Source organism: Planococcus citri, chromosome 3 (assembly GCF_950023065.1).
Source record: "Planococcus citri chromosome 3, ihPlaCitr1.1, whole genome shotgun sequence".
NCBI classification, from domain to species: domain Eukaryota; kingdom Metazoa; phylum Arthropoda; class Insecta; order Hemiptera; family Pseudococcidae; genus Planococcus; species Planococcus citri.
Window position 1 is genome coordinate 35,554,171 of NC_088679.1, and position 24,456 is coordinate 35,578,626.

The 24,456-nt window shown below is 35.2% G+C and overlaps 1 protein-coding gene across 2 annotated transcripts in view; it reads left to right on the forward strand.

Moving 5' to 3' along the window:
• Mrtf (Myocardin-related transcription factor) overlaps window positions 1-24,456 on the forward strand; it is a 136,128-nt gene that overhangs the window by 6,778 nt on the left and 104,894 nt on the right. The window contains exon 1 of one of the 2 annotated variants that reach the window (XM_065354850.1): window positions 16,010-16,508. The exons of the other annotated variant lie outside the window; for it this stretch is intronic. Within the exon in view, the coding sequence (XP_065210922.1) occupies window positions 16,457-16,508 (52 nt within the window). The 5' untranslated portion in view covers window positions 16,010-16,456. Of the gene's footprint in view, window positions 1-16,009; window positions 16,509-24,456 lie in introns of those variants that run through there. 2 annotated transcript variants of the gene reach the window in all.

The window sequence follows — 24,456 nt, forward strand, 5'->3', positions numbered from 1 at the left end:
AACCATTTTTCTAGATTTCGGTTTAGGTATTTATTCAATGTTCATCAGTGTTCCCCTGAGATGCAGTAGGATGATCACAAACACGTCTTACATTGATAGTCAACTTCAAATGTGTCAGATCTTCTTTGGGTGGTTCTCTGCATGGATTTAAAAAGGTTTATGGGAAAAATGTGACGTGGAGCATAACCGAGTACAGAAAGTGATTTGGCCCTATCCTGAGATTTTAAAATTCATCAGAAAGTGGTCCTTTTGTCCAGAATTTTCGTGATGTACTTTTCATAGATCGTTAAATATCCCCTATCCTCTCTACCCCCCTCCACATGGAGTAAAATTGACATTCCTGTTTGAAATTCTCATCTTCTGGTAGTTTTTAACCAAATTTTTTCAAACTTGCAGGGATACAAAGGGTTATTTATAGAAATTTTTGGAGATTCTTTCAATCGTAACTATCTTCTTAGTAGAACGTGCATTTTTAGCTGTGTTATCGTATGCAATTTTCGCAGGTGTTTGTCAAAAAAATCTGACCAATCGCACCTGAAAATTGAGACGTGTAAACTTATGCTTTCAAAGAATCATCAATTTATGTATACGAGCTTCTTGTGTGCATACGTGTGTAATGTTTTGGGCATCGGGAATACTATTTTTTATGGAATATATACTTCCGTCCAGTTTGGAGAATATACTACATTTTGTAGCATATGTGAGTACATATGTGAATACGCATGCTCGATTCGAGGAGACTCGTGTGTGTGTTAGGTCTTTTATGACAGGCGAATAAAAATGTTGTTTACTAATAAACGATGTTTTCATATGAAAATGATGAAATGGTCGTTGATGATATTAGTTCCAGCGCGTTGAAAAACACATTTGCTCGCCGCCATAACTCTATACCGAAAATAGAACTAAAACTATGTCATCTCAACATCAGTCTAGGCGTTTGTTATTATACATACGTCTTCTCCTTTATCTTTGCGAGTACATCGGAGTCGTCAGACGTAATTATTAGAATTGCCATCCATTATGGAGTGGATGGTTCGTTTAGGTAAGGGCATGGAATTGAGGAATTAAAGTGAAACAGTTTCAATTCCAGTGTAATTAATTAGTTAATGGGAGGGTGATTATTTTCAAACCTCGCTGGGGTGTTCAATCACTGATAAGTTTTTAAGCTAACTAAATACTCTTTAAATTGGAAACTGTGAATTATACATCATCATCGAGTCGTATAACCGCTCGTGGTAGTATCGCGTACAAATCAACGCGTACCCTTATGCCGAATTGGGTATTTGGGCTAACATTCACATATACAACAATATTTTACTGCTTTTCAGTAAATATTTTTCTAAATTGAAATTTCACCGTTTCGCATTTAGAGAGTACTTGCATGCATTTATGTACATACATATAGTATCAATAGCCTGTTGGAATTTTTGTGAATGTTCATGAAAGTATGTCCACTGTTGAGAAATAGGGTAGTGCTCTCTGATGAGTTGGATTTTCGAATTTTTTTTGTCAGTATTCTAGAAAGCATGTTCATAGTTGAGAAAATTTGTTTAAATTGACTGTAGATCTGATAGCAAATTATGATACCCTTAGCAACCAGATTTTTAATCACTTTACAATCCCATATTTTTTTCTACTCATATTATATCTTTTTTTTTTTGCAACGAGAAATCAGCTGAGCATTTGCCATTTAAATCGTACGATGAGCGTGGGCGTTGGTCTCTAAATATTCACTCATCTTCCTGTCTGTTGAATTAGTAAATGGTAAAAATTTCAAATTCGTTCCATCGTACCTTTCCTACATATGTAGTATAGTTTGTCCTCGATTCCTTTTTTAAAGATTAGCGTGCATTTCCAACTAATATACGTCAAGTTGAATAAGTATATTACAAACGCAATAAGTACGGTCCTTCATACGTCTCTTTTTGTCTTATACTTTTTCTCATTCTTAAAAAAAAAAAAAAAAAAAAATTGAAGCAGAATATGTCGAAGGTGAACAAATGAACATTTGGAACATACTCGTTGCAAGTATTATTGGTATATACCCAAATGTACGTACTATATGTACTCGTTAAGTGTTTGACACTGTACCTATTTCAGAGTATTTTTTATTTCTCAGTTTGCTTTTTAATGAGTCACGCGTCGAAGATTTCCAAAAGTAGTGACTGTTAGACGACAAGAAATAATGCGATTTTTCTGTTTGACTCGGATGTTCGGGCCGTACAAACGTGAATATGTATGCTTGTTTGTGGCGTATTTACGTCTTTGCTGGCTAGGGATACAAGGGGATATCTAATCAATTTCGAAGGACGCTCGTTGAACTAGATCAGCGGTGGTTACAATATGAATATATTATCTAGTCACGAATTCCGATGCACAACTTTGGTATACGAGTGAATTCGAAAATGGGGTGGTATTTTTTTTAAAGTGAAAGAGATCTTGTTGGGTGAGGAGAAAACGATATCTTGGAAGAAAAAAGAAACATGAATAGTATACCTAGTAATGAAAATTACTGCAATTAATTTTCCAAGCACTGATATGAAGGCAATCTCTATCAGCCATTGACCACAATTTGTTGACTGATTCCCAAATTGGTGTTGAAATATGGCTCATTAAAAACAGGGCCCTCTCATATATGATGGCTGTACAACAGTTAAATTGAATCCATCATTGAGTGGTAGCATAATGATTTAGTCCTGGTTTGACTTTTGATACTCTGCAACTTGCATCTTGATGGTGCAAAGAAGGCAATTTGACTACTTTCTCAACCAACTTTCCATCTTTGAATGGATTCCAAGACGTTTAATAAACTGTCTCACCTTGAGCCTTAATTCATCCGCGGTGATTATAATTTTGGCTCTCTGGAAATCAGTAATGCATTACCTCTTCTACCAATTTTCGCGTCAAATCAATTCGACTTGGTGAAATCGTCAGTAAAAAAATTGTACTTCTATAACCATTCAGCGATATAAACAAATTCAGTATTGCGTGGAACGTTAGTTTGCTTCATAAGGGGAATTTATGCCTATTGCATCTTTTTTGAAAAATTTCCCTGTAGAAACTTGTTCACACTCGCCTGATACTGCTTGAAATTCTTACACCCAATGGTGGATTTAGAAAATAATAAATCCTCCTCTTGCATGATTTACGAGAGACAAATTCATTCGGTGACAACATTCCTGAACTAATTTATTTTACAATATAAAAAATAGAGAAAGAAGAAATGATACGAAAAGAAAGAGTAAACATGCAGCAATGTAGTACCTCATCTGCATCGACGACTATTTTCTAAATATTGCAAAATGTTTGTGCGAGACATTTTAATTCAAAATCATCGAGCGTATCCGCTTCGTCGCATGTACCTACGTCAATGCGACTGGCGAATCTTTATGCATTGCCAAATGCGGTTACGAAATAGATGCAATTGTTGGGTATATAAAGTCCGGCACCTATATGCGTGTATAGCCAAAAATGTGACCTTTTAAAGCAACACAACGCTTCCTAACGCTGGCGCATATTTCAATTTGCAACCGTACCAGTGTTGCCAACCCCCAAGATACATCTTGGGATTGCAAGAGTTTTCATGCATCCTCAAGACTGTCCCAAGATCTCGAGAAATTCCCAGAAATTTCCTCTTTTTTTCAAAAATCTGAAAAATGTATTAAATTTGATCAAAGTTTATAGTACTTGGATAATTTTTAAAATCCTTGAAAAATGTTAAACTTCGAAATTTTCTTGTTTTTTTTGGGGGGGGGGGAATTATTTCTTGAATAATTATGTATGTTTTTCAATCGAACGAGTATCGAGTTCTTTTTTTATATGGGAAGCTTAAAGATCAATAATTTTACTTGTTATGTCTAGGAAAGATTTCATTTGTGACAAATTCGAAAAAAAAAACTAAAATAGATGCATCCATGCTATGCATATCTCGAAATTTCAGTTCAAAATTTCGAAAAGTTGGTCGCTAGTTAGCACTCTCTTCAACCTCAAAAAATCCAAAGAATTCCAAAATTTTTCAAGGATGACTCTCAAGATTTTTCGAAAGGAAGGGTTGGTAACACTGAACCGTACAAGTATTCTTATCGGCAAAATGCGCATAACGTGTAGTCCTTTGAGCGACATCGACACTGTTCCGTTTTACTGTACTCTTTTTTTTTCATGTATGTGTATATTCGATGTACACAACACACTACACACGCAGTATTAGCAAGCCGCACATTCATACTTGTGCCAGTAAATTCGAACGCACGTCAGCGTTTCCCTATCGAGCCCACTTTTCATGCCCTGCACCCTTCGACTTTCAACTTCCATGTATCAACGATTTGATAATTAGTCAATCGAATCGTTTTCAACGTGTTTTAATTTATTGCCAAGCCATTATAAGTGTAGAATCGAAGTAAACTTACGTTTATTCGCGCCTTTTTCACGGTCAATACGATGAAAAATTTGACGTGTGTAAAAGTCAGAGAAGGAAGCAGGAGATGGAAGTTGGTCGCGATCGTAAATCGGTTAATTTATTAAACAAATCTCGCACCATCTTTCACGCTCCAAATAATGAAAATACTTGGCCCGGCCAGTTCGCTCATTGGACGCTGGATAACCACAGTTCATTAACGAAATGCTATAAAAATAACAATTTTTTTCTTACTTTGAGAGTAAAGAAAAAAAAAGTAACTAACGAAAAATAACATTTTACAATTTGGCAATACTCCTCGAAGTGCGGGTGTCGTTGTTATCAACTGTGTAACAAAATTCATTACTTTTAATACGCAGTGAAAAGATGTCCCTGGTTTGGTGATTCTCAAGCAGAACCATCACGATACGAATAAGACTCTTTGCAAAGGTCAGATTGGTATCACGTATACTTTGCCCGGCAAACGTTCACGGCGTACTAAAATAAACACCGACGTTGTACATACGTGGCAACTGCATGGCCAAAAAACTACAATATACCGAAGTCGAAGACCACTGGGAACCTTTCTCCTAAAAGCGAACGTAGTTTGCCATTTTTTCTACCTAATTTTTTTCTGTTTGAAAATCTTTCCCGAAGACCTTACTCTATTTTTCGCTTCATAAATGCTGACCACAAAATATTGGGGGCTGGCCAATTCTCCCAGCGGGCAATACTGTAAAATTTGGAATCTCTTTCATTATCGTGCTGCAGAACGAATCACCCAAGCTTTATTACCTTTCGACCGAACCCTTCCGTGAACTTGTAATAAATAAAGATTATAAAATTTTCAAGGCTCTTCTGTGCATACAAAACACATCTACTCGTAGAACGGTTACCTACGTGTAATACATACATCGTCGTGATTGTTGCATTCGTGGTTTCACTGCAACCCACCGCCATCTTGCTACTCGTAACGTTGGTTAATTAAGCTAAAAACCTACAATTTTTTTCGCTTTTTGGCATACCCACTCGTGGTACCTACGAGTGTTATATTTTTGCCAGTGATATCGCCTCAAGTCTACAGGGTCGGTGATTACTGCGTTAAATGATCGAGAAAACGTATCAAAATGAGGAATACTACCCTGTTTTCGAGGTAACTGGCTCTTGCGTTGGACACCTTAATCATGACTATAGATATGTATAGGGGAAAAGTAGGCAAGTTGACGAACCAAGACTTACAAATAGATAAGTTCTCATGTAAATATATGAGTCGGTTTGAAAGGGATGTCAATACTGTTATGTGGAGTGAACTTTTGGCTTTAAGAATACATGTAGGTATGTGATGAAATTTTGAAAAACAATTTAATTTTTTTTAAAAGAAAACTGAGTTGTGAACTGTTGGCAAACACATTTTACATTGGTAAAAAAATGAAAATGCATTAGTAAATCGATGTTTGATAGATCTGTCGCAAATATACGCTTTATTGTTGGGAAATTCCCAACCTGAGCACTCAGCATGAGTCCACTTTGTGCATTTAGAATTAGAACATTGATACTTACCGGCTCAAAATTTTTCTCGTCAATTTTCGTCCAAATCCAGGATACTTATGTTTTTTTTTCCACTCCATCCTAATAATACAAACCCAGTATCTTCTCTAGTGAACATTTCTGAAAAACATTCATGCTGCTTTCTTTTTTTGACATCTACGATTTGACTAATGAATTTCTTAGTTTTTTTGCCCCTTTGTAAGCTGAAATGGTTATTGAACTTCAACCCAATCGAATTTTCCTAGTTCTGTGACAAAAATTTCTGCTAAAAACATACCATGAATGAGATAGGAACTTTTCTTTCTTTGAAAATTTGAGCAAAGTACTGTGATTTTTTTCTCACCTTTCTCCATGTTACTTGAAGAAACCTTTTTTTCCCCTAAATGCATGGTCTTTAATAAACCGTTACCAATTTTCAAATATTTTTCTTTTTTCTATATATGAGATTGAATAATTCCATCCAACAACATGAAAGCTTTGTCATATTTTGCTTGTTTACAAAAAGAAAATTCGTTCGGGGATTATAAATAAGAAGAAGAAAATTGAAATATTTCAAAAAGTAACACTTGTGCACCCATGTGCAAGACGACGCCCGCGATATCAAGAACAAAGCGACTGAATAAATGCATTTTTTGGCATATGTATTTTTCAAAATAACATTCCTTAAGCGTGTATTGTGTAAACAGACACATACGTTGTATAACATTGTTTAGTTTTACCGACTTTGCCGTGAAACGGAAAAGTAAGGTATTGTATTTGTCATGATGGTTGAGGATTTGGGTGGGGGTGGGTTTTCTTGACGTTTTGAAGTGTGCTGATCACGATAAGACATATGGCGCAAAACGAGATAAGTTTATATATATATAGATTTAAACTTAGTCATTGTGGTGCCCGTTTTAAGTATACGTAGTCATTGTGGTGCCCGGTTTTGGGCTTGTGGCGCCCAAATCGGGCACCACAAGGTCTTTTTATATAAAACGATGCAGAATCGAGTGAAATGCACTTTAAGGTGATAAAAAATTTTTTGAGGTAGGCACCACAAGTACCAAGTTTATGTATCGGGCACCTCTATGACTAACTATGATGAAAAATCCAAACTGCACCAAAACACCTTTATCATACATATATATGTGATCGTCTATGTACGCGGGCACCACAATTACCATAAAAGACCCGGGCACCACAAGGTACTAGGTACGTGTATTCATATATTTATATATTTATAGGTATATCAATTTATGTATAAATTTGTGTCACGCTGAACTCAAAAGCTCCGAACTTTAAGTCGAAACTAATGATGGCAAAATATTGCTTTGATACTGAACTAGAGAAATTTTTAATTTGGTCGAAATCGGTTCAGCCGTTTACGAGATATGAACGTTTAAGTGTGTTTCAACGTTATGGATAAGCAGAAATTTGTGTAAACCCTTATATCTCGCAAACGGCTCACCCCCATCAAACAGATGGGGTGGTTAGGGTGTATAGGTTGCAGATTGGTACGCCGAAGGTCGGGTGTTCGAATCCCGCGCGAGTCAAGAGGAGAAAATTTTTTGTTGATTTTTTTGTTAATTTTTTTGTTAATTTTATCCGTCCAAAATTTTTTTGCCATAAAAAATCAAAATTTTTCAAAAATTTCTAGTGTAATTTTTGTTTTAACAAAAAACATTATATTTTTTTTTTTTTTTTGTTAATTAATATCTAGTAATTTTTAGTAAATAAAATGATTAGTTATTTTTGGTGAATTACTCGTAATTAAAGTTGGTCGAAAATTTTGGTAAATTGCTTGGGTAATTTTTGGTAAATTGGTAAAGTTTGGTAAATTGGTAAAAACCTTTGACAGTAAATTACTGGGGTAATTAAAATTCGGTAAATTAGTGAGGAAATGTCTCGTAAATTACTGAGGTGAATGTTGGTAAATTGCTGGGGTAATTTTTGGTAAAATGGAAAATTGGTAAATTAGTGGGTAATGTCTGGTAAATTACTGGGGTAATTTTTGGTAAATTCGTAAATTTTGGTAAAGTGGTAAATTTTGGTAAATTGATAAATTTGGGTAAATTCGTAAGTTTTGGTAAATTCGTAAAGTTTGGTAAATCGGTAAATTTTGGTAAATCGGTAAATTTTGGTAAATTAGTAAATTTTAGTAAATTGGTAAATTTTGGTAAATTGGTAAATTTTGGTAAAATGGTAAATTTTGTTAAATTGATAAATTTTGATAAATTCGTAAATTTTAGTAAATTGGTAAATTTTGGTAAATCGGTAAATTTTGGTAAATCGGTAAATTTTGGTAAATTGGTAAATTTTGGTAAATTGGTAAATTTTGGTAAATTGGTGAATTTTGGTAAATTGGTAAATTTTGGTAAATTGGTAAATTTCAGTAAATAGCTAAAATTCAATTCTGGATAAAAATTAAGCCATTAAAAACCTCTAAATTTTGGTAAATTGGTAAATTTAGGTAAATTGGTAAATTTTGGTAAATTGGTAAATTTTGGTAAATTGGTAAATTTTGGTAAATCGGTAAATTTTGGTAAATCGGTAAATTTTGGTAAATTGGTAAATTTCGGTAAAATGGTAAATTTTGGTAAATAGGTAAATTTTGGTAAATAGGTAAATTTCGGTAATTTGGTAAATTTCGGTAATAATTTTGTTTTTTGTTAACAATTTTCCTGATATATTATTCCACTTGTAATATGACGGTTTCGTCTTCATAAGTACGCTAATTTTTATTAGAAAATCAATTTCATAAAAGTGTAATATGATGGCTACTTATGATTGACTATTTTATTTTGTTGATGTTTTCGACTTTTCGTATTCATTAAATCGGTAAATTTGGGTACTTCCGCGCATTTTGATAAATTGGTAAATTTTTAAGTAATGTCTGGTAAATTACTGAGATAAATGTTGGTAAATTACTGGGGTATATTTAGAGCAAAGTCGGTTGATCTTGCGAACTGCGCAAGATGTTTTTTTGTTTTGGTTTGTTCAAGACAGTTAGTAACATTGATGATACACTCTTTTCTAAAAATTGATGAAGTTTTGGATTGGTGGAAAAAATGAGGAATTTTTTGATTGCAGAAGTCGATTAACCATCTACTTGTATCTTTGTTATCGCCACCAAGACACTTTATGAAGTTTGCACCATTAGATGATTTAAAATTGAAATTTTCCAATTCTGCCTTTGAATTTCCTAGTAGTACTGATGTCAAAGTTTCAACCAAAACGATAACAATCTAGAAAGACAGATCACTGATGGTCATTTTTTCTAATTGCTCGATATAAGTATACTTAGCTACTTATTGTATGTAAAAGGTTCCCTACCCTGCCATCTCGTTTCTTCAATACAAACTGGAGCATTCATGGAGAAGAAAGTCGTAGTATTTATGTCGATGTCTTGTTTAATAGGTATACCTAGTACGAGTAAGATATTAGAAAATATTAATTTGGCGAAATATCGTTCGAAAAAAGTTTTCATCGTATTCACTACAACGGTACGAGTATTATTCTTTTGATTATTTTCACGGGTTATTTATTAAAATTGTGTAATTTTTATAATTTTCTCTTTGATGATGAAATTTTTGCCGTGTCGAGGTGTAACGTGGTTGGTGTTGTTTGCATTTACGGGTTATTAAGTTCGACGCTTATAGCGCCAGAAATACTAATTGCTTTTATTAACGGGTTTGAGTTGATGGGTGATGACGGTGGGATCCATACCGCCATGAATTTTTTCACGTTGATAAGTATTCTAAAAGACTACTTAGCGGTGATTATTTTCCACAGGGTTTATTCTTTCCAGATGCGGAGCATCTGTGCATGCTGCGTGAGGGGTATATAACCTTTCAATAGTGTCTTTGAAATTTTCACGAGATTTTTGACTTCTTTTTTCTTTTTCGCGTATGTAGACGTTTGAGTAGGGCTGAGGTTTTTCAATAGCCGATGATATTGGTTTGATTTGATAAGGTTTTAGTTTGAGTATCTCTTGAAATGTTGATAGGCTGTGAAAAAGCACATATCGGTAAAAGTATCGTATAAAGATCAAAGGAATGTTGATAATTTGTCGTACAGTTAAAAGTAGGGGTGGTTTGGCAGGGATGAGGCACGTTGCGATGGCATTTTTATACACGTGTTTGTACAAGTAGTCGAGTTAAACGCACTTAAATAAATAAGACCAATTATAAGTATGAAATATGGGTTCTCTATGCGAAACATTTTACCGTTGTTGAATGCGCGTGATTAATATTAGCCATTTCTTTGGTATTTTGGCATAAAGATGGAGATATTTTTCAATTTTTTTTTTTCGTTTCGCTGCTCTTGTACACTTTGTACGTCGCGTCTCGTTGTATACTGGATGTTTGCAGGAACGACGAAGGCGGAATAGGAATAAATTTCAGACATATTGTTACTACATTGTGGCGTGTATTTGGCTTTACCATATGAACGCTAAATAGCGTTAGAGTAGGATGATTATGCATTAGATTTGGCATAAGATTCCATGTTGTACGAAGAATTTTACTCAATTTTGGAACGGGTTTGATCTTACGATCACGACGATGTGGCGGGTTGTGCGCCAGGAGGAGAAAGAAAGCGGTAGGATGCTGAGACAGGCTCGATCGAGGAGATTAATTCGAGTGTTTTTCGAAAAACACTAACAAAACATTTATGAGCGTAATAAATCGGATTTTCGCTGTCGATTTATTTGGTGTTAATTTAATTTTTTGTTTTTGTGTAAAGTACAACTTTCGAGTAGGCGGAGAAAATGAAGTTTCGCCCGGCTGCCGTGTTTAATTATTTTTAATGGATGTAACCATTAATGTAACATGTTAATGAACGGAAGTCAGTGGTGCCGAAGAATAATTTCAAGGGGTGTAAATTCGTCGATATTATTTTGATGAGATGTAAAAAAGCATACCAGAGCTAGGGGCGTGAACGAAATTTTTCTTCGAGTGAATTTGCGTGATCGAAGAAAGCGTGGACAGATTTCAAAGGTTTGATTTGTTTGGTACAAAATCAACTTCCATGTGTTTTTTGAGAAGTTTTGTGGCCTCCTCGAACCTTTGCAGTTTTTTAAAATGTAGTTCTACACGATATTCCATCGTCTTTGATGTTGAATAACCAGGGTATCTAACAGGTAGTTAAATTAGTGAAAGTAATGATTTTAAAAATTGGAAGTAAAAGTAGTGAAAAAGTAGTGCATTAAGTGAAAAAATTAGTGAAAAAATGAAAAAAATCATCAATGTGTTCATTTGTGTTGTTTTTTTTATTTTGATTGAAATTAAATAATACTTTATAATGTACAATTTTTCTTTCAATTTCAATTTTTTTTGGAATTTTTCTGTGAAAAATTTCACTTTGTTAATTTTTTAGCTTTCTGAAAATTTGGTTGAAAAAAGGTAATGATTTTTTCAAAATATAAAAAAAATCCGTTAGATACCATGATCAATTTCTGGTAATTTTCTGTTATGGGGGGGGAGGGGGATGTCAATTTGACAAATTTTATGGCACTTTCTGCAGTTTTGTCAAATCATCATTCAATTTTGAGAATTTCCGATTAATTTTTGGCATTTTTTCAATAATCTAAGCACTTAAGCAGCCTGTGCAATATTTGTACCCAAATGAGGCATTTTCTCAAATTTTGGTCGTTTTTTGATGGTCCGTCAATTTTTGATATTTCTGAATGATTTTCATAATCGCAATCTTACAATTTTTATGATACTTTTTTAGTGAATATTAATTTCTCGCTCTTTATTGAACGTCGAGATCGTCAGAATTTTTACTTTGGCCTTCGACCACTATTTTTCATGTATGTACTTATCTGTTGATTGATCAATAATTTTATAACTAACTAATCCACTTTAATTTTTCTTTGTTTCAGGTGAGTAGAAATTTTTTTTCCAAAGATGATAGAATATGAATTCGCGTATGAGAATAAGTAAGTAATTTTATAATCTTTATGAGAAAAGTTACGTAAGGCACTTCTATAGGTGTCTTTTTATTTTCAATGGCAAATCAACAACAAAAAAAAAAAATCTAAAATCACGGATTTAGAAAATCAGCTGAAATAAATTGTCCGTCAGGTTTGAATTGAGGTGATCTGATTTTCCGAATACGGATTATGGAGACAGTAGATCAAATTTCCGAGTTCTCAAACGATTTTGATTTTTAATAAATTTTGAAAAAAATTAAACTTTGTGTCAAAAATGAAACAAAAATCAAAATTTTACCAAATGGATCAAGAAAGCTGAAATTTGGTGTTTGCCGTGTTTTTGACGCTCCAAATCGATTGGAAATGGTTTCGAGCCATTTTGAGCGGTAATTCCGGAGGACGCTAGCAGATTTTTGAAATTTTAAATTTTCACAATATTTTACCCAATTGAGTTGTTGAAATGAAATGATTGAAATTTACTGAGTACCACATTTTTAATATGCTGAGTCGGTTGGATGTGGTTTCAGGCTGTTCTGGAACCGTCGGGTATATTTTGAAAATTTCAGATTTTCTAAAAAATGGTCTAAAAACTGTCCAATTCAACTTTAGCGTCATTTTTTTTTTTGTCAAAATCAAACTTCAGGGTATCTCATAGGTAGTGAAAGTTGTAAAAAAGTAGTGATTTTAAAAATGGGTAGTGAGAGTAGTAAAAAAGTAGTGAATTTAGTCAAAAAGGCAGTAAAAAAAATAGAAAGATTCAATTATGCAACAAGAATCTTCAAATTATTGAAAAATTTATTGAAATTAAGAAAATTATGATGTTTACAAAAATGTTCTTCCAATTTCAATTTTTTTTTTAATTTTCCTGTAAAAAATTCGATTTTGTTAATTTTGTGTGTGTGGGGGGGGGGGGGGTGAGTGGAGATCTTTCTAAAAATTTGGTTGAAGAGAGGTAGTGAAAAAGTAGTGATTTTTTCAACAAAAAAATCCTTCAGATACCATGATAACAGTCCTTTCCTATCTGAATTATTTCGTACCACTTTCAGCATATGGAGCAGATTTGGGTTGATGAAAACAGGTTCTTTGTAAAGTGCCTGATGTTTGAATTGATTATTCATCATTTTCATCCCCTTTCCATCTTAGATAGACATATCAAACCTGATGCTACAGGATGTTTTGTAATTTACTCATGAAATGTGATAAGCAACTGAGTCTCTCTAGCCGGTATTTTTCCGGCGAATTGTACTACCCGTCCACGTATTCTGTATCATTTTTGAAACTATTTTGGTGCTATGATTCTCGATGAGTTTATTAAACGTTCATGTGTTTATTCGTGAACATTGCGATAAAAAGTTCACGATCGGAATAAAAAAATACGAGATTCGGCGGGCGGGCCATGGTTTTATTTTTTGCCACGCCGTAGATGATGGAAATATGTGACCGAAATCGGGAGTGAAATGACCGACTAGAAGTTGCACAAATACTACGCAACTTCCAAACATTCGCTGTTTAATACTTGGCGAAAAGTTTTCTCCAAAACTCATGGAAAATATAGATTTGTCTCTCAACAAGTAAAAACCAAATGATTAATAATGCCGCGCTTCATGACACTAAAACGCACCAACAAAATAGTGTAAAGTAAATTACCTGATTATATAAACATAAGAAATGTACGTTAACCTCATTGGCAACGGGTTACGTCTGAGGAGTCACGTAATAATCTGCGATATGAATGAAAAACATGTCTCACACAAAATACACGCATAAGTAAAGAAAAAAAAACATAATCTGTCATTAAAAAACAACATTAATACATACGGGGAAAGAAAGAAAAGAAGAAAATACAAAACGTGCACGCATCATGCGCCATTCTTTCGGAAATCGTCAACATTGAAATTTCGTGACATCCATAGTTTCATCCTCCACTTGGTGCATTATTTTATCAAAACAGACGAGACGAGATTACATTTCTCCGAACTCGTATTATACTCTCACAAAGCTCAAAGCCCCGAACATTTTCATTCCAAAAAAATTAAATTTCAAATTTTGAAACGAATTTCAACGTAGATGTGACCATCCGGCGTATTTGGCGAAAAATTTCAATTATACTTTTATTATAGATCGGTGACTAACAGACGAGAAAATTTTTTCTACACAAATAAACCACATATGAGAATCAAGAATCGCGCGATACATTTAGTGGGCGAATTAACAGACATTAAAAAACTTTTTTTTTATAAATGCGTGTTTATAGTATAAAAGACAGACGAGATTAATTCACCGGACAAGTGTCACCGCTGGCCACGATATGGAAGCAGCTTCAATTTTTTTGTGGGCGACGGAATACGTGGCGATAAATGTGTACACTCTACCATCGACCACCTCTTGTCCCATTAACGCCTACCACATTCGCGTTTGAATTTTCATTGAACCGGTAATTTCTGTATAAAATGTATAACGCAGCACTTAATTACTCGTATTTTCTGGATAACAGATTTTTTTCATTTCATTCCGAACAAGTAGCTTATACGCTATCACATGAGAACTGCTGGTCTCTAACCTAAAAATCCCTGAAACGTTTATTTAAATTTGATCAAATTTAATGTCGTTTTTTATTGTAATTTTTCATCATTATTATTAAATACGCGACGAAAGTACGGAAAATACCGCAAAAGTCAACTTGCAAATTTTCAAAAATTGAAAAATGAAATTTTCACATTTCAAAAAAGTTTTAGTTTTTTGAACAAAAATCAAAAACTAATGTCTTTATAACGATTGGAAATTTAATTCTCTACAATTTTTGTAATATGTAATTTTTTCGTTGGACGCTGCGTTTTGCCTCCAGATAGATGTTTATGAAACTCAGTTTGCAAATTTTTCAAAACTTCATTTCAAAAAGTTTTAGTTTTTTGAACCAAAATGTAAGCATCCTAGAAAAAAACTAATGGCATTAGTATGATTAGAATTAAATTCTCTACAATTTTGATCGTGTGTAATTTTTTCGTTGGACGCTTCGTTTCGCCTTCGAAAAATTATTTTCGCTCGAGCAGTAATTTTGCCTTCGTTTCAATAAAATAATCATTCATTATGAACGATTTTCGGAAAATTATCTAAAATGTCGATTTTTCATCTCTGAAAAGCTGATTTTGCTCTCCCCCCCCCCCCTTACAAATAAAAATATAAATTCCATCTTGATCAATTCTTATGATTTTTATGAAACTCGTTTGCAAATTTTTCAAAAGTTTGTTTCAAAAAGTTTGACTTTTGCCCACCCCTGGATAACTTCGAACAGTCCAGAAATCATGTGTCTTGTCTTTACATGATGCTGATGGAATATTCATGGCCTTATTGTATTGATGTTTCAAGTGGTAGACATTTCATTCTAGTTGAATGACACGGTCGTAAAATTCGAATACTCGTAATTAAGGAAAAACTAAAAGGAGCCACACATTCTCAATTAATAAATCAAATATCCATACGAAGTGTCTATCAAAAGAAGCATTCCATCTGGTTTCGATTATAAATTGAAACGGCAATCGTGGAAGCTTCAAATCATCTTCTCTGTAATTATCGTTTACTTTTTGCGAGATAAAAAAAAGAGGGGGACAGGAAATCACCCTAGTTCCGAATGATCGTCGTTGATGAAACAAAACATTATGCATACTCGTATGGTTGAAATTTGACAAAATACAGAAATATGCGAAATATGTTTCGAAGAAAGTGAAATCCCCTATGTTTCTATTTGCACATACTTACTACACAGAACAGATGCATGAATATGTGTATCAAGAGAAAGAGCTGAAGGTGGCGTTATTCAAAGACGAGCGAGAGGAATAAACGAAGACGACTGTACATCTTGAATCGTGTCAACGCCGCGGTGCGAATTAGCGACGTAAGAAGGAGTCACCGAAGAGCCGGTGCTTGGCGGCGATGACGGCGGCTCCGGCTCCGCGGAATCGAAAATTCGCGTCGTCTCCCTTAAACCCAATGTGTCGGTAATATCAAAAATAGGCGATGCGGGCAGCAACAGGCTGTCGTTAACGTATTAAAATGAGTCACGGGTTGCTCTCGCGGGCGTCCGGAACGAGTACGTCGTGTGCGGCACGTTGCCAAAGAATGCGCTACGACGCAAGGAGCTTTTACGAAAGGAAAAAAAGATTCCATGGAACATCAGCAGTTGCGATTGTCGGAAGTCGTCCGAAAGATCTTCGGAAATGCAATGTATTCTGTGCTCTGGTAATTCATTCGTAAATATTTAGCTACCCTTATCGTGTATTCATTCGTGTGACTGTATCGTAATTTTCACAATAATCGATCGTGCCGGGGATTTTCATTTCGGTGAATGCTTATCATCGTCGGTGTTATCAGTTACCGGCGTATCATGGATGATTATTGTTAATTTTTTTTTGGACGCTGAGGTGTTGGTTGAGTTACTGTCGGATTCAATTCGCTGTGGTGTGTCAATGGTCGGTGTATTGGGCAAGTTGGCAGAGGTGTAATTGGTCATTGTAGCAGGATTACAACAATGTGATTGTTATGGGACCGCAAGCAGACGGCCAAAAGGTCTGTCGTCGTGATACTTGTCCAGGTACCGCAGGATGCCAGTCAGTACCGATCATCGTCAATCAAAACGTTGCAAACATTGCGAAGGTAGGAAATGAATACGTGTTTCTAAACATTCCCGTTTATGTGACGAATTTTGAATTTACGAATAATTTTTGCAATTTGCTCGAACGATCATACTCCTCAATCGTCCTATCTCTTACTCATCTCCGCTTGATTGAACTTATCAAAAAATACTATCACATGATCACGTCGATGAAATTACTTACACTCGCTAAAAAATAACATAGGTACATATTATCGTCATTCAGTCGATTCTTCAGCGATAAATTATTTCGTAATTCGCCCATCGTTGTGCATTCTGACTCGATGCACATTTTCGTATCGACGTCGCGAAACGAAAAGAAAAAGTAATTATAAATTGCGATTTACCAACGATACGACTCGACGAACTAATTTTAAATATTCAATGACGTCGAAATAGGATATTCTTCGATGAAATACCGCGAAAAAATTGCACATCTGAATAAACAAAATTATATCGATGGAAGAACCCTAACGACATGAAAATATTTCCGGGAAATGAAACTTCAGTCATGCTACAACTTCGACGTAACTTTTAATTTCCATTTTTTATTCGCGACAAGCTATCGGTTCAATATGAGTTCATTGATTGAAAATTTCTTTTTATTGTGTAGTTTTTATTTTTTACGATACCACGTGAGTTTAATATAGAAAAACTTGATAAAATTGAGCTGATTTTGAAAGAGCTAGTTCGGAATATTGTATGCAAATACACAGAACGATTTTGGTGGTCGCATACTTTTACTGTGGAAATTGTTCACACCTGATTAATTTGTCAATATTTGCTTTTAGTCATGAAATGAAAAGTTTTTTTGAATGGTTTCATTCTTATTTTTTGGCACCAAAAGAAAAAAAATTGGGGAATGAACTAGAATTGTTTTTAGTTTTCGCGCCACCACTTGGCACATAATATGGAACCCTAAATCCAATCTTCTGTCTGCAACAGAAAAGAAAAATTTTATATCCAGTTATTCAGAAATCTAAGAAAAACCCAATCATTTTTAAAATAGGTAATTTGAATTTGAGAACATGATGGACGCAGGTATAGAGTTCATCAGGCGAATTTTTATTTTTTTTTATACGTACCTACTTCGAACTTTCGTAGGTACTTCATCAGCTCCATAGGTCAGTTTTCGTCGGCAGTTTTTTTTTTGGTTTGTAAATTCGGACAGCTCTTTTTCCATTTTTTTTTGTTATTTACGTATGTTCTTGTTTTTCTTTCTTTACTCTTGCTATATCTTCCATGACCGTTTTTTTCAGCTTACAAATAACTCCCCCCCCCCCATTGTTAATCTCCGATTGGAATGAAATCTAGACTGGTGAAAAGAGGACCTCAAAAAAAAAAAAAAAAATACCATCCCCAAATTTTCAGGTGCTCAAGTTTATTTTTCGAGTTTTGGCGAACGTTTGATGTTTTGTTTGCACAGGTAACTCACAAACTGGAAAAAATTAACAAATGCTTATCCATCTCTCCAGCGTATCAACTTCAGGAGCTCAAATTTTGGCCAAAGACAGTCTTCTACGTATGTAGATATGTACCTGATCGATTCATATACAATCACTCGCCAGATCCTGCCGTCCAAATAAAAAACTGAAATTTTTTATCGTTCTTCTCATATTTTCTGCAAATTTGAAAAATAGCAGTGAACTTGAGCAGCTGAAATTTTGGGCGAAGTGTCTATGCTTGATATATAATCGACTAACACTACCGTCGCGTCGGCCGGAGGCCGGATCTGGAACACATCAGAAACCGAACTTTTTACCAAACTGGTTGCTTATGCATACGAGTAGCTTTACATGACATTGGAAGATTTGGAAAAACAAATGAATCACCTCATCTCATGAACTTCTATTCTAGTGCTCAAATTTTGGACAAACAATCCGTGATGAATATACTTAATCGCCTCATTCATTGGCTGGATCGGGCTGCCCAATCAGAAAATATAACTTTTTACCGTTGTGAATTTGTAAGATCCGTTTTCTGACCGGATGACCGGATCCGGCTTTGATGGTATGTGAGTCGATTAAGTATCCATCACAGACTGTTTTGTCCAAAATTTGAGCTCTAGAAGTTTATTAGGTGAGGCGATTCAACTGTTTTTTCAAATTTTCCAATGTCATGTAAAACTATGCATACTCATAAGCAACCAGTTTAGTAAAAAATTCGGTTTCTGATGATAATTCCAGATCCGGCCGACAAATATTATTAGTAGATTAGGTATCAAGCAGACAAGCATAGACCCTTCGGTCAAAATTTCAGCTGCTCAAGTTCGTATGTTGGGAAAAAACTACCATTTTTCGAATTTGCAGAAAAGATAAGAAAAAACTGTAAAAAATGATGTTTTCTGACCGGACGGCCGGATGCGGCCAATGATGGTATTAGTCGATTAGGGGTCTAGAAGACTGTCTTTGGCCAAAAGTTGAGCTCCTGAAGTTGATACGATGGAAAGATGGATATTTGTAATTTTCTCCCGTTTGTGAGTGAAACAGCTGTATACTTACCTGTAAACAAAACTTCAATTGTTCGCCAAAACTCGAAAAATCAACTTGAGCAGCTGAAAATTGTGAGATGGTTTTTTTTTAGGTCCTCTCTCCGCCAGTTCAAGATTCATTCCAATCGGAGATTACCATGTGGAGGGGGGGGGGTCCCTTGTTAGTTTTTTCTAATTCAGGCGTAAGTGTAAGTAGAGGTAGATTTCATATTTGATCATTTATTTCGTTTGCGAATTGTCTTCGTCTCCGGCAGGGGTTTAATTTGGGTAAGGGGAAGAAATTGCATCGACTTGATCTAGTGAATTTGAGTTCACTCACAGCCAATTAATCGACTGATTCGAACCTTATTTTGAGTTCTTTCTGGTTGTATTTAACATTAAAATGTGTATTTTTTCCACGACAGTGTTTCCAATCCTAACGATCGCACTTCCGTCATCAAATGCAAAAATATTACCATATATGATGTATGTGGAGCATTTCCTTCTATAAAGAGAATAAAATCCTTCGTTTTTTTTCCTACCAGACAGTTTGCCAACTGCTTAAACCTGACCGTCTCGCAAACACCTGCTGCTGACCTATTTTTCAAAAATAGAATATCTTGGCCCTATATTCATTCATTACTGGTACGTTAGCAGTACGTAGAGTTTTTTCAATTACTTACTCGTCGTTAAGGTGTATGCGCTCATTGAGCTTGAATACCATATGGAAATGGATAACTACGGTAGAGGTGTCCAGCAGCTGCGTGTAATTAATGGGTCAATATTTAAAAGGGAAATCTCTCTTAGTTGTGTGAACTTTGTGTTAACTTACATGCAACTATTGAACTTGAGTATACCTACGCGTATAAAAGAAAATATTTTCTTTAATTTAGCGAGAGGTGGCGGGCTCTGAGGAATGTGCCAAGTTTAATTCGATATGAAAATTTTTCAGTTTGAAGAAAACACGTTTTCTTTTCGAACGCGACGCGACGCGATGGCGGTGGACGACTTTTTGGTAGAATTTTCGCGCCGCTGTAGTTTCGATAGACGCCAGCAATTCATATAGTGTAGTATGACGACGATATGGTAATTAAGTTTTTGGTGCGCTTGAATTGTGGCGACTATGAGAACGTTGGGCACCTTGTTTTTGGCTCGTGGCGGGAGTGTTTTTAAAAGGGTAATTTAGATTATGAACCGTGCGAGAGATACGTGTATGTTTTTTTTTCTTCGTCTCCGGTGTACATAATGAAAATGTTTATGTAGGAGAAGGAAAAAATTGCATTCGATGGGTAAAGAGGCGCTGGTGGCGTTTGAGGGGATGTAGATGTTAGTTTGTAAAAAATTCCGTAAATTCGCCGACTACTCATTGCGCCGCTGTGTGGCGTATTTCAAGTGTAATTTCGCAAAAGCGCATTTATCATCTTTACACCACAGCAGCAGCAGCAGCGGTGGCAACGATGCAGGGAGTACATATCGTACTCGTACACGTAGGTAGGTACATTCAAGGTAATGAGCTTTACTTATCTAACTTTAGCAAATACATGAGCCGTGCAGAGAGACTTTTTAACGAATGTATGTACTTGTAGTGTACATATATTGCGAGTTACTTACGGACACTCCGGTGCTATTTTAGGATTGATTTCCATACCGACAAACCTGACGCTGAAGTCTTAGCTATTGCCAAATGTACATTGGGCAGCGGGGATGTAATATTATGCAAAAGGGTTAGCTAGGTCCAGTGTTTGTTCGAAAATCAAACGCGTGTTTTTCGTGTATAAAAGGAGATGGTGTTTTGTGTATTTATACGTCGTCATCTCAGAAGGGGTATACCCTTCTCTGGGATGTTTATGTGTACGAAAAACAACGTCTATAAGGAATGATTACTTTTTCCCTTCGATCTTTCTCTTTCACTTTTTTTTTCAAACATTAAAGTTCTATCTGCGTTGGTGGTATCTTCTCGAAAAAAGATATGCCAATTTTAAGATGATATCGAAATTATTTCCGATTGAGTAGAAGACGAAATACACGTGGCTTGTGATTAATACGAATTTGGTACTTTGAAACAAACTTATTTTCTATATCAGTACGATGATTACTGTTGATTAATTACTTTCGAGAAAAAGAAACACACATTAAGTATATTATACGTAGTTATGCGAATCGCGAATTATTTTCAGTCGCGTTTATTCGGTATTTTTATTTTGCAAATTTAACGTAGGAAACGATATTAAAGATTTCGAATGTCTTCGAAGAATTCACAGAGCTTTGAAAATAATTTTATGTATAATACGAAGAATCACAGGAAATACGCACGAAGTTTGGATATAAAAGAGACTATATTGCTGGAATACGTTGACGCAATGACGTTTATTTACCAAATTTTTTCGTTAACAACCACGAAAAAAAGTTAGCCGGTTTGTTATGGGAATTATATGTATACGTACAGACTTGCTATGATTCAACATTATTATGCGATCTTCTCGAAGTTAACGATTCGATCACCAATCGCATTCGTCGTGTTTACAGGGCAGGGCAAAATCGGTAATTGCTGCATGATGATAATTACATAATGTAATTATTTTCTATGACCAATAGCCAGCAAACACCATCTTTGAAGTTTCAAATAATAGTTAAATACGGATATTTTCGAGGCGATTTTTTTATCGCCATTTGTAGAAGTTTTGTAGCACGGCACGCGCGCTCTTGAGTGCGTTTCTTTCAAGTTGGCAGATTTTTTACAACGGATCGTCATTTTTTACGATTCGAAAAGTTTTACGAGCCTCGTGTCGGGAAGTGATGGAAAAAATTCGCTAGTTTGTGAAAAAAATTCAAGTTCAACTAAGTTTGAACGAGGTCGATAGCATGATTAAGTGGCAATTGAATTCGATGTTTTGCACTTGTTTAACGATCGAGAAATCGTACGTTCTCCAGTCTCGGTCTATAGCGCATTTTATTTTTGTAAATAATTGATAATTCGAATAATTTTTACGTGATCTTGAATTTTGAATTCAATGGGCCTGGTAGACTCAGAAATCAAGTCGCAACTCTGCGCATGGTTATATGTAGCATCCAAAAGATTACCCTGGTGTAAGGCCCCCTGCTCAGCCACTTGAACGGCTAAGGGGCTCAACATTATTCTGGGTAGTCTCCCACTGACCGTGAACGTCCTCATCAATTATTCTCAAAATTGAATGTTGATTTCGTCAAAAATGAGTATAAAAATTATTGACCAATTGACTCCACCCCCTCCCCTAGTTTCTGAAATTTACAATAAATTTGGTGAGAAAATTGGCTTGATTGAGCAAAATTTTGCAAAAATTGCTCGAAAGTTGAAGTGTCCTAAGAATTGTTTGAATTTGCTGAAAATTGATGAAACATTGTAAAAATTGAGCGAAATATTGCAAAAATGCTCAGTTATTGGAAAGTGCAAAATTACAAAAAATATATCCCATTAAATATCGAAATGAAATAAAATTGTGGAAAAATCACCTAAAGCCTCATAAAAACTGTAAAATTAAAATATAGAAATCACTTGAAAGTGGCCAAAAATTGATATAATTTCAGTGATAATACGTAATATTATCAATATCAACTCTTTTGCGGTGATCAGCGCCTAAAAATTCTGTGAAAATCATCCATCAAAGTCGAATTTCAAACTGTGTAATCAAACTGTGTAATTTTTTTTAAAGATCATCATTTAAAAATGGAAATTTGGTCAGTGGTCACACAATAAGTCATCAAAAGGTCATCCTTTTTTGAACTTTTTCCTAGGAAGCTTGGTTTTTGAAATATTTCGACAGAAAATTGCACAGTTCAAAATCTTATCAACTTGTTGGGTATTTTAATTTTTTCGATTCAGTGGACGCCCCGAAATTGCAAGAAATCTTGAATTTAAAAATCTAAATTTTTAGTTTCAACCTCAGTAAACTGACACGAAACGGTCCATTACTGATTTCTGGGTTTTCGTTCCGGAAAGGTATCCAGTTTCTGCTTATTTGCTCGAAATGTGAGCGAAGTCACCTGTTTCTTTCCAATTAACGACTTGCAAAGAATGAAAGGAGCCTTAGGAAGTCTGCACCGGTGTCTTTCTTCTTGTGATGGTAATTCTGATGAGCTATACTTCACACGCCCATTTTATTCTAAAAGGATCAGTATTAATTGTCCATATTTCAATATTGAAGCTGGAGAATTTTGTTATTTTGAAAACTAGAGGGAGGTATCCAAGAAATCCAAGTCGAGAAAAGTCCTGAGCTTTCTTTACATATTAACTGTCGATCACAGCTGAGAGTTAACTCATTCTTTACTCGCATCAGTCTGTCTAAAGCTCGGCAGGAACTTTTTGTATGTAAATAACGCAAGATACCTAATAATCGTTCTCTTTGGTGAATTTTTTTCACATGTGTACAAAAAAGATTATCATCATACGAGAATAACTCCGCGTCAAGAATTTGCGTGGGATGTTGTTTTCCAGACGATGAGTTTCATAAGGTGACTTTGTAACTGACGATGATAAAATCGATAGCTTCACTTGTTACATAGCATCGTCATCACCTGTAGCTATATCGCAGTTGTAGCTTTTTTCATGTTCAAAGAGGTGAAAATTAGGAAATTTTAAGCTCGTGTAGAATTTAACGAAAAGCTACTCGATTGAAATGTCGACTAATTTGATTTTTCGTCAAAATGAAAACATCACGTGTACCGCTCTAAACGCTCGAGTGCTTTCACATTCGCTGCGTATTTATTTGCTCGGTTTCTTTTTAGATACGCGAGCAAAGAAGACGCGAATTGCTGCGAGCTTTCATAGCGTGGGAAATTATTAATTCGCGAAAGAAAATTTTCTTTCGTGGCATGGTACCGCGCGGTAGGTGTTCAATTTATGAAAGATTTTTACTTTGCGATGGCATGCAAATTTTTCGTATCTACCTACGATTTTAAATAGGTCATTAAAATACTGGTGTGCCGAAACACACCGTGTTATGTACGCGATTTTCATTATCGCGCGTCGGATTTTTGGCCGACAGTGCGATTTTGAAAACGATGTTTTTTTTTTTTTATAGGTGGCAGCCGACGAGCACGCGGCATGTCGACCGAAGCATCATGTACACGCGGTGTGACCGGTGGTCATAGCCAAAAGAGTTGATTTTACCCTCGTATGGTATAATTCATTCGAAACACTGGCGCAATCGCCAAGCGCCGTTGATCATACGAGTGTACGTCTACGTATGCATTTGTTACGTAAAGCGAAATTATTTGGCTAGGTGTATCCTTAGCACCCGGAAATCAACGAGTACTTGAGATTTTTACACACGCAGGTAAAGCAGGGCAAGGAAAATACCTGCGATTAAGGTGTAAAGCCAATTAAAACTTTTGTAGCTGATGTGAGTAGCGAAAAGTTGACCTTTGTTGAGTTTTTTGAGTCTCAATTTAGAAGACATAGCGAAAGAATGCTTTTTTTTTGTACGTGCAGTTGTCATCTTGCG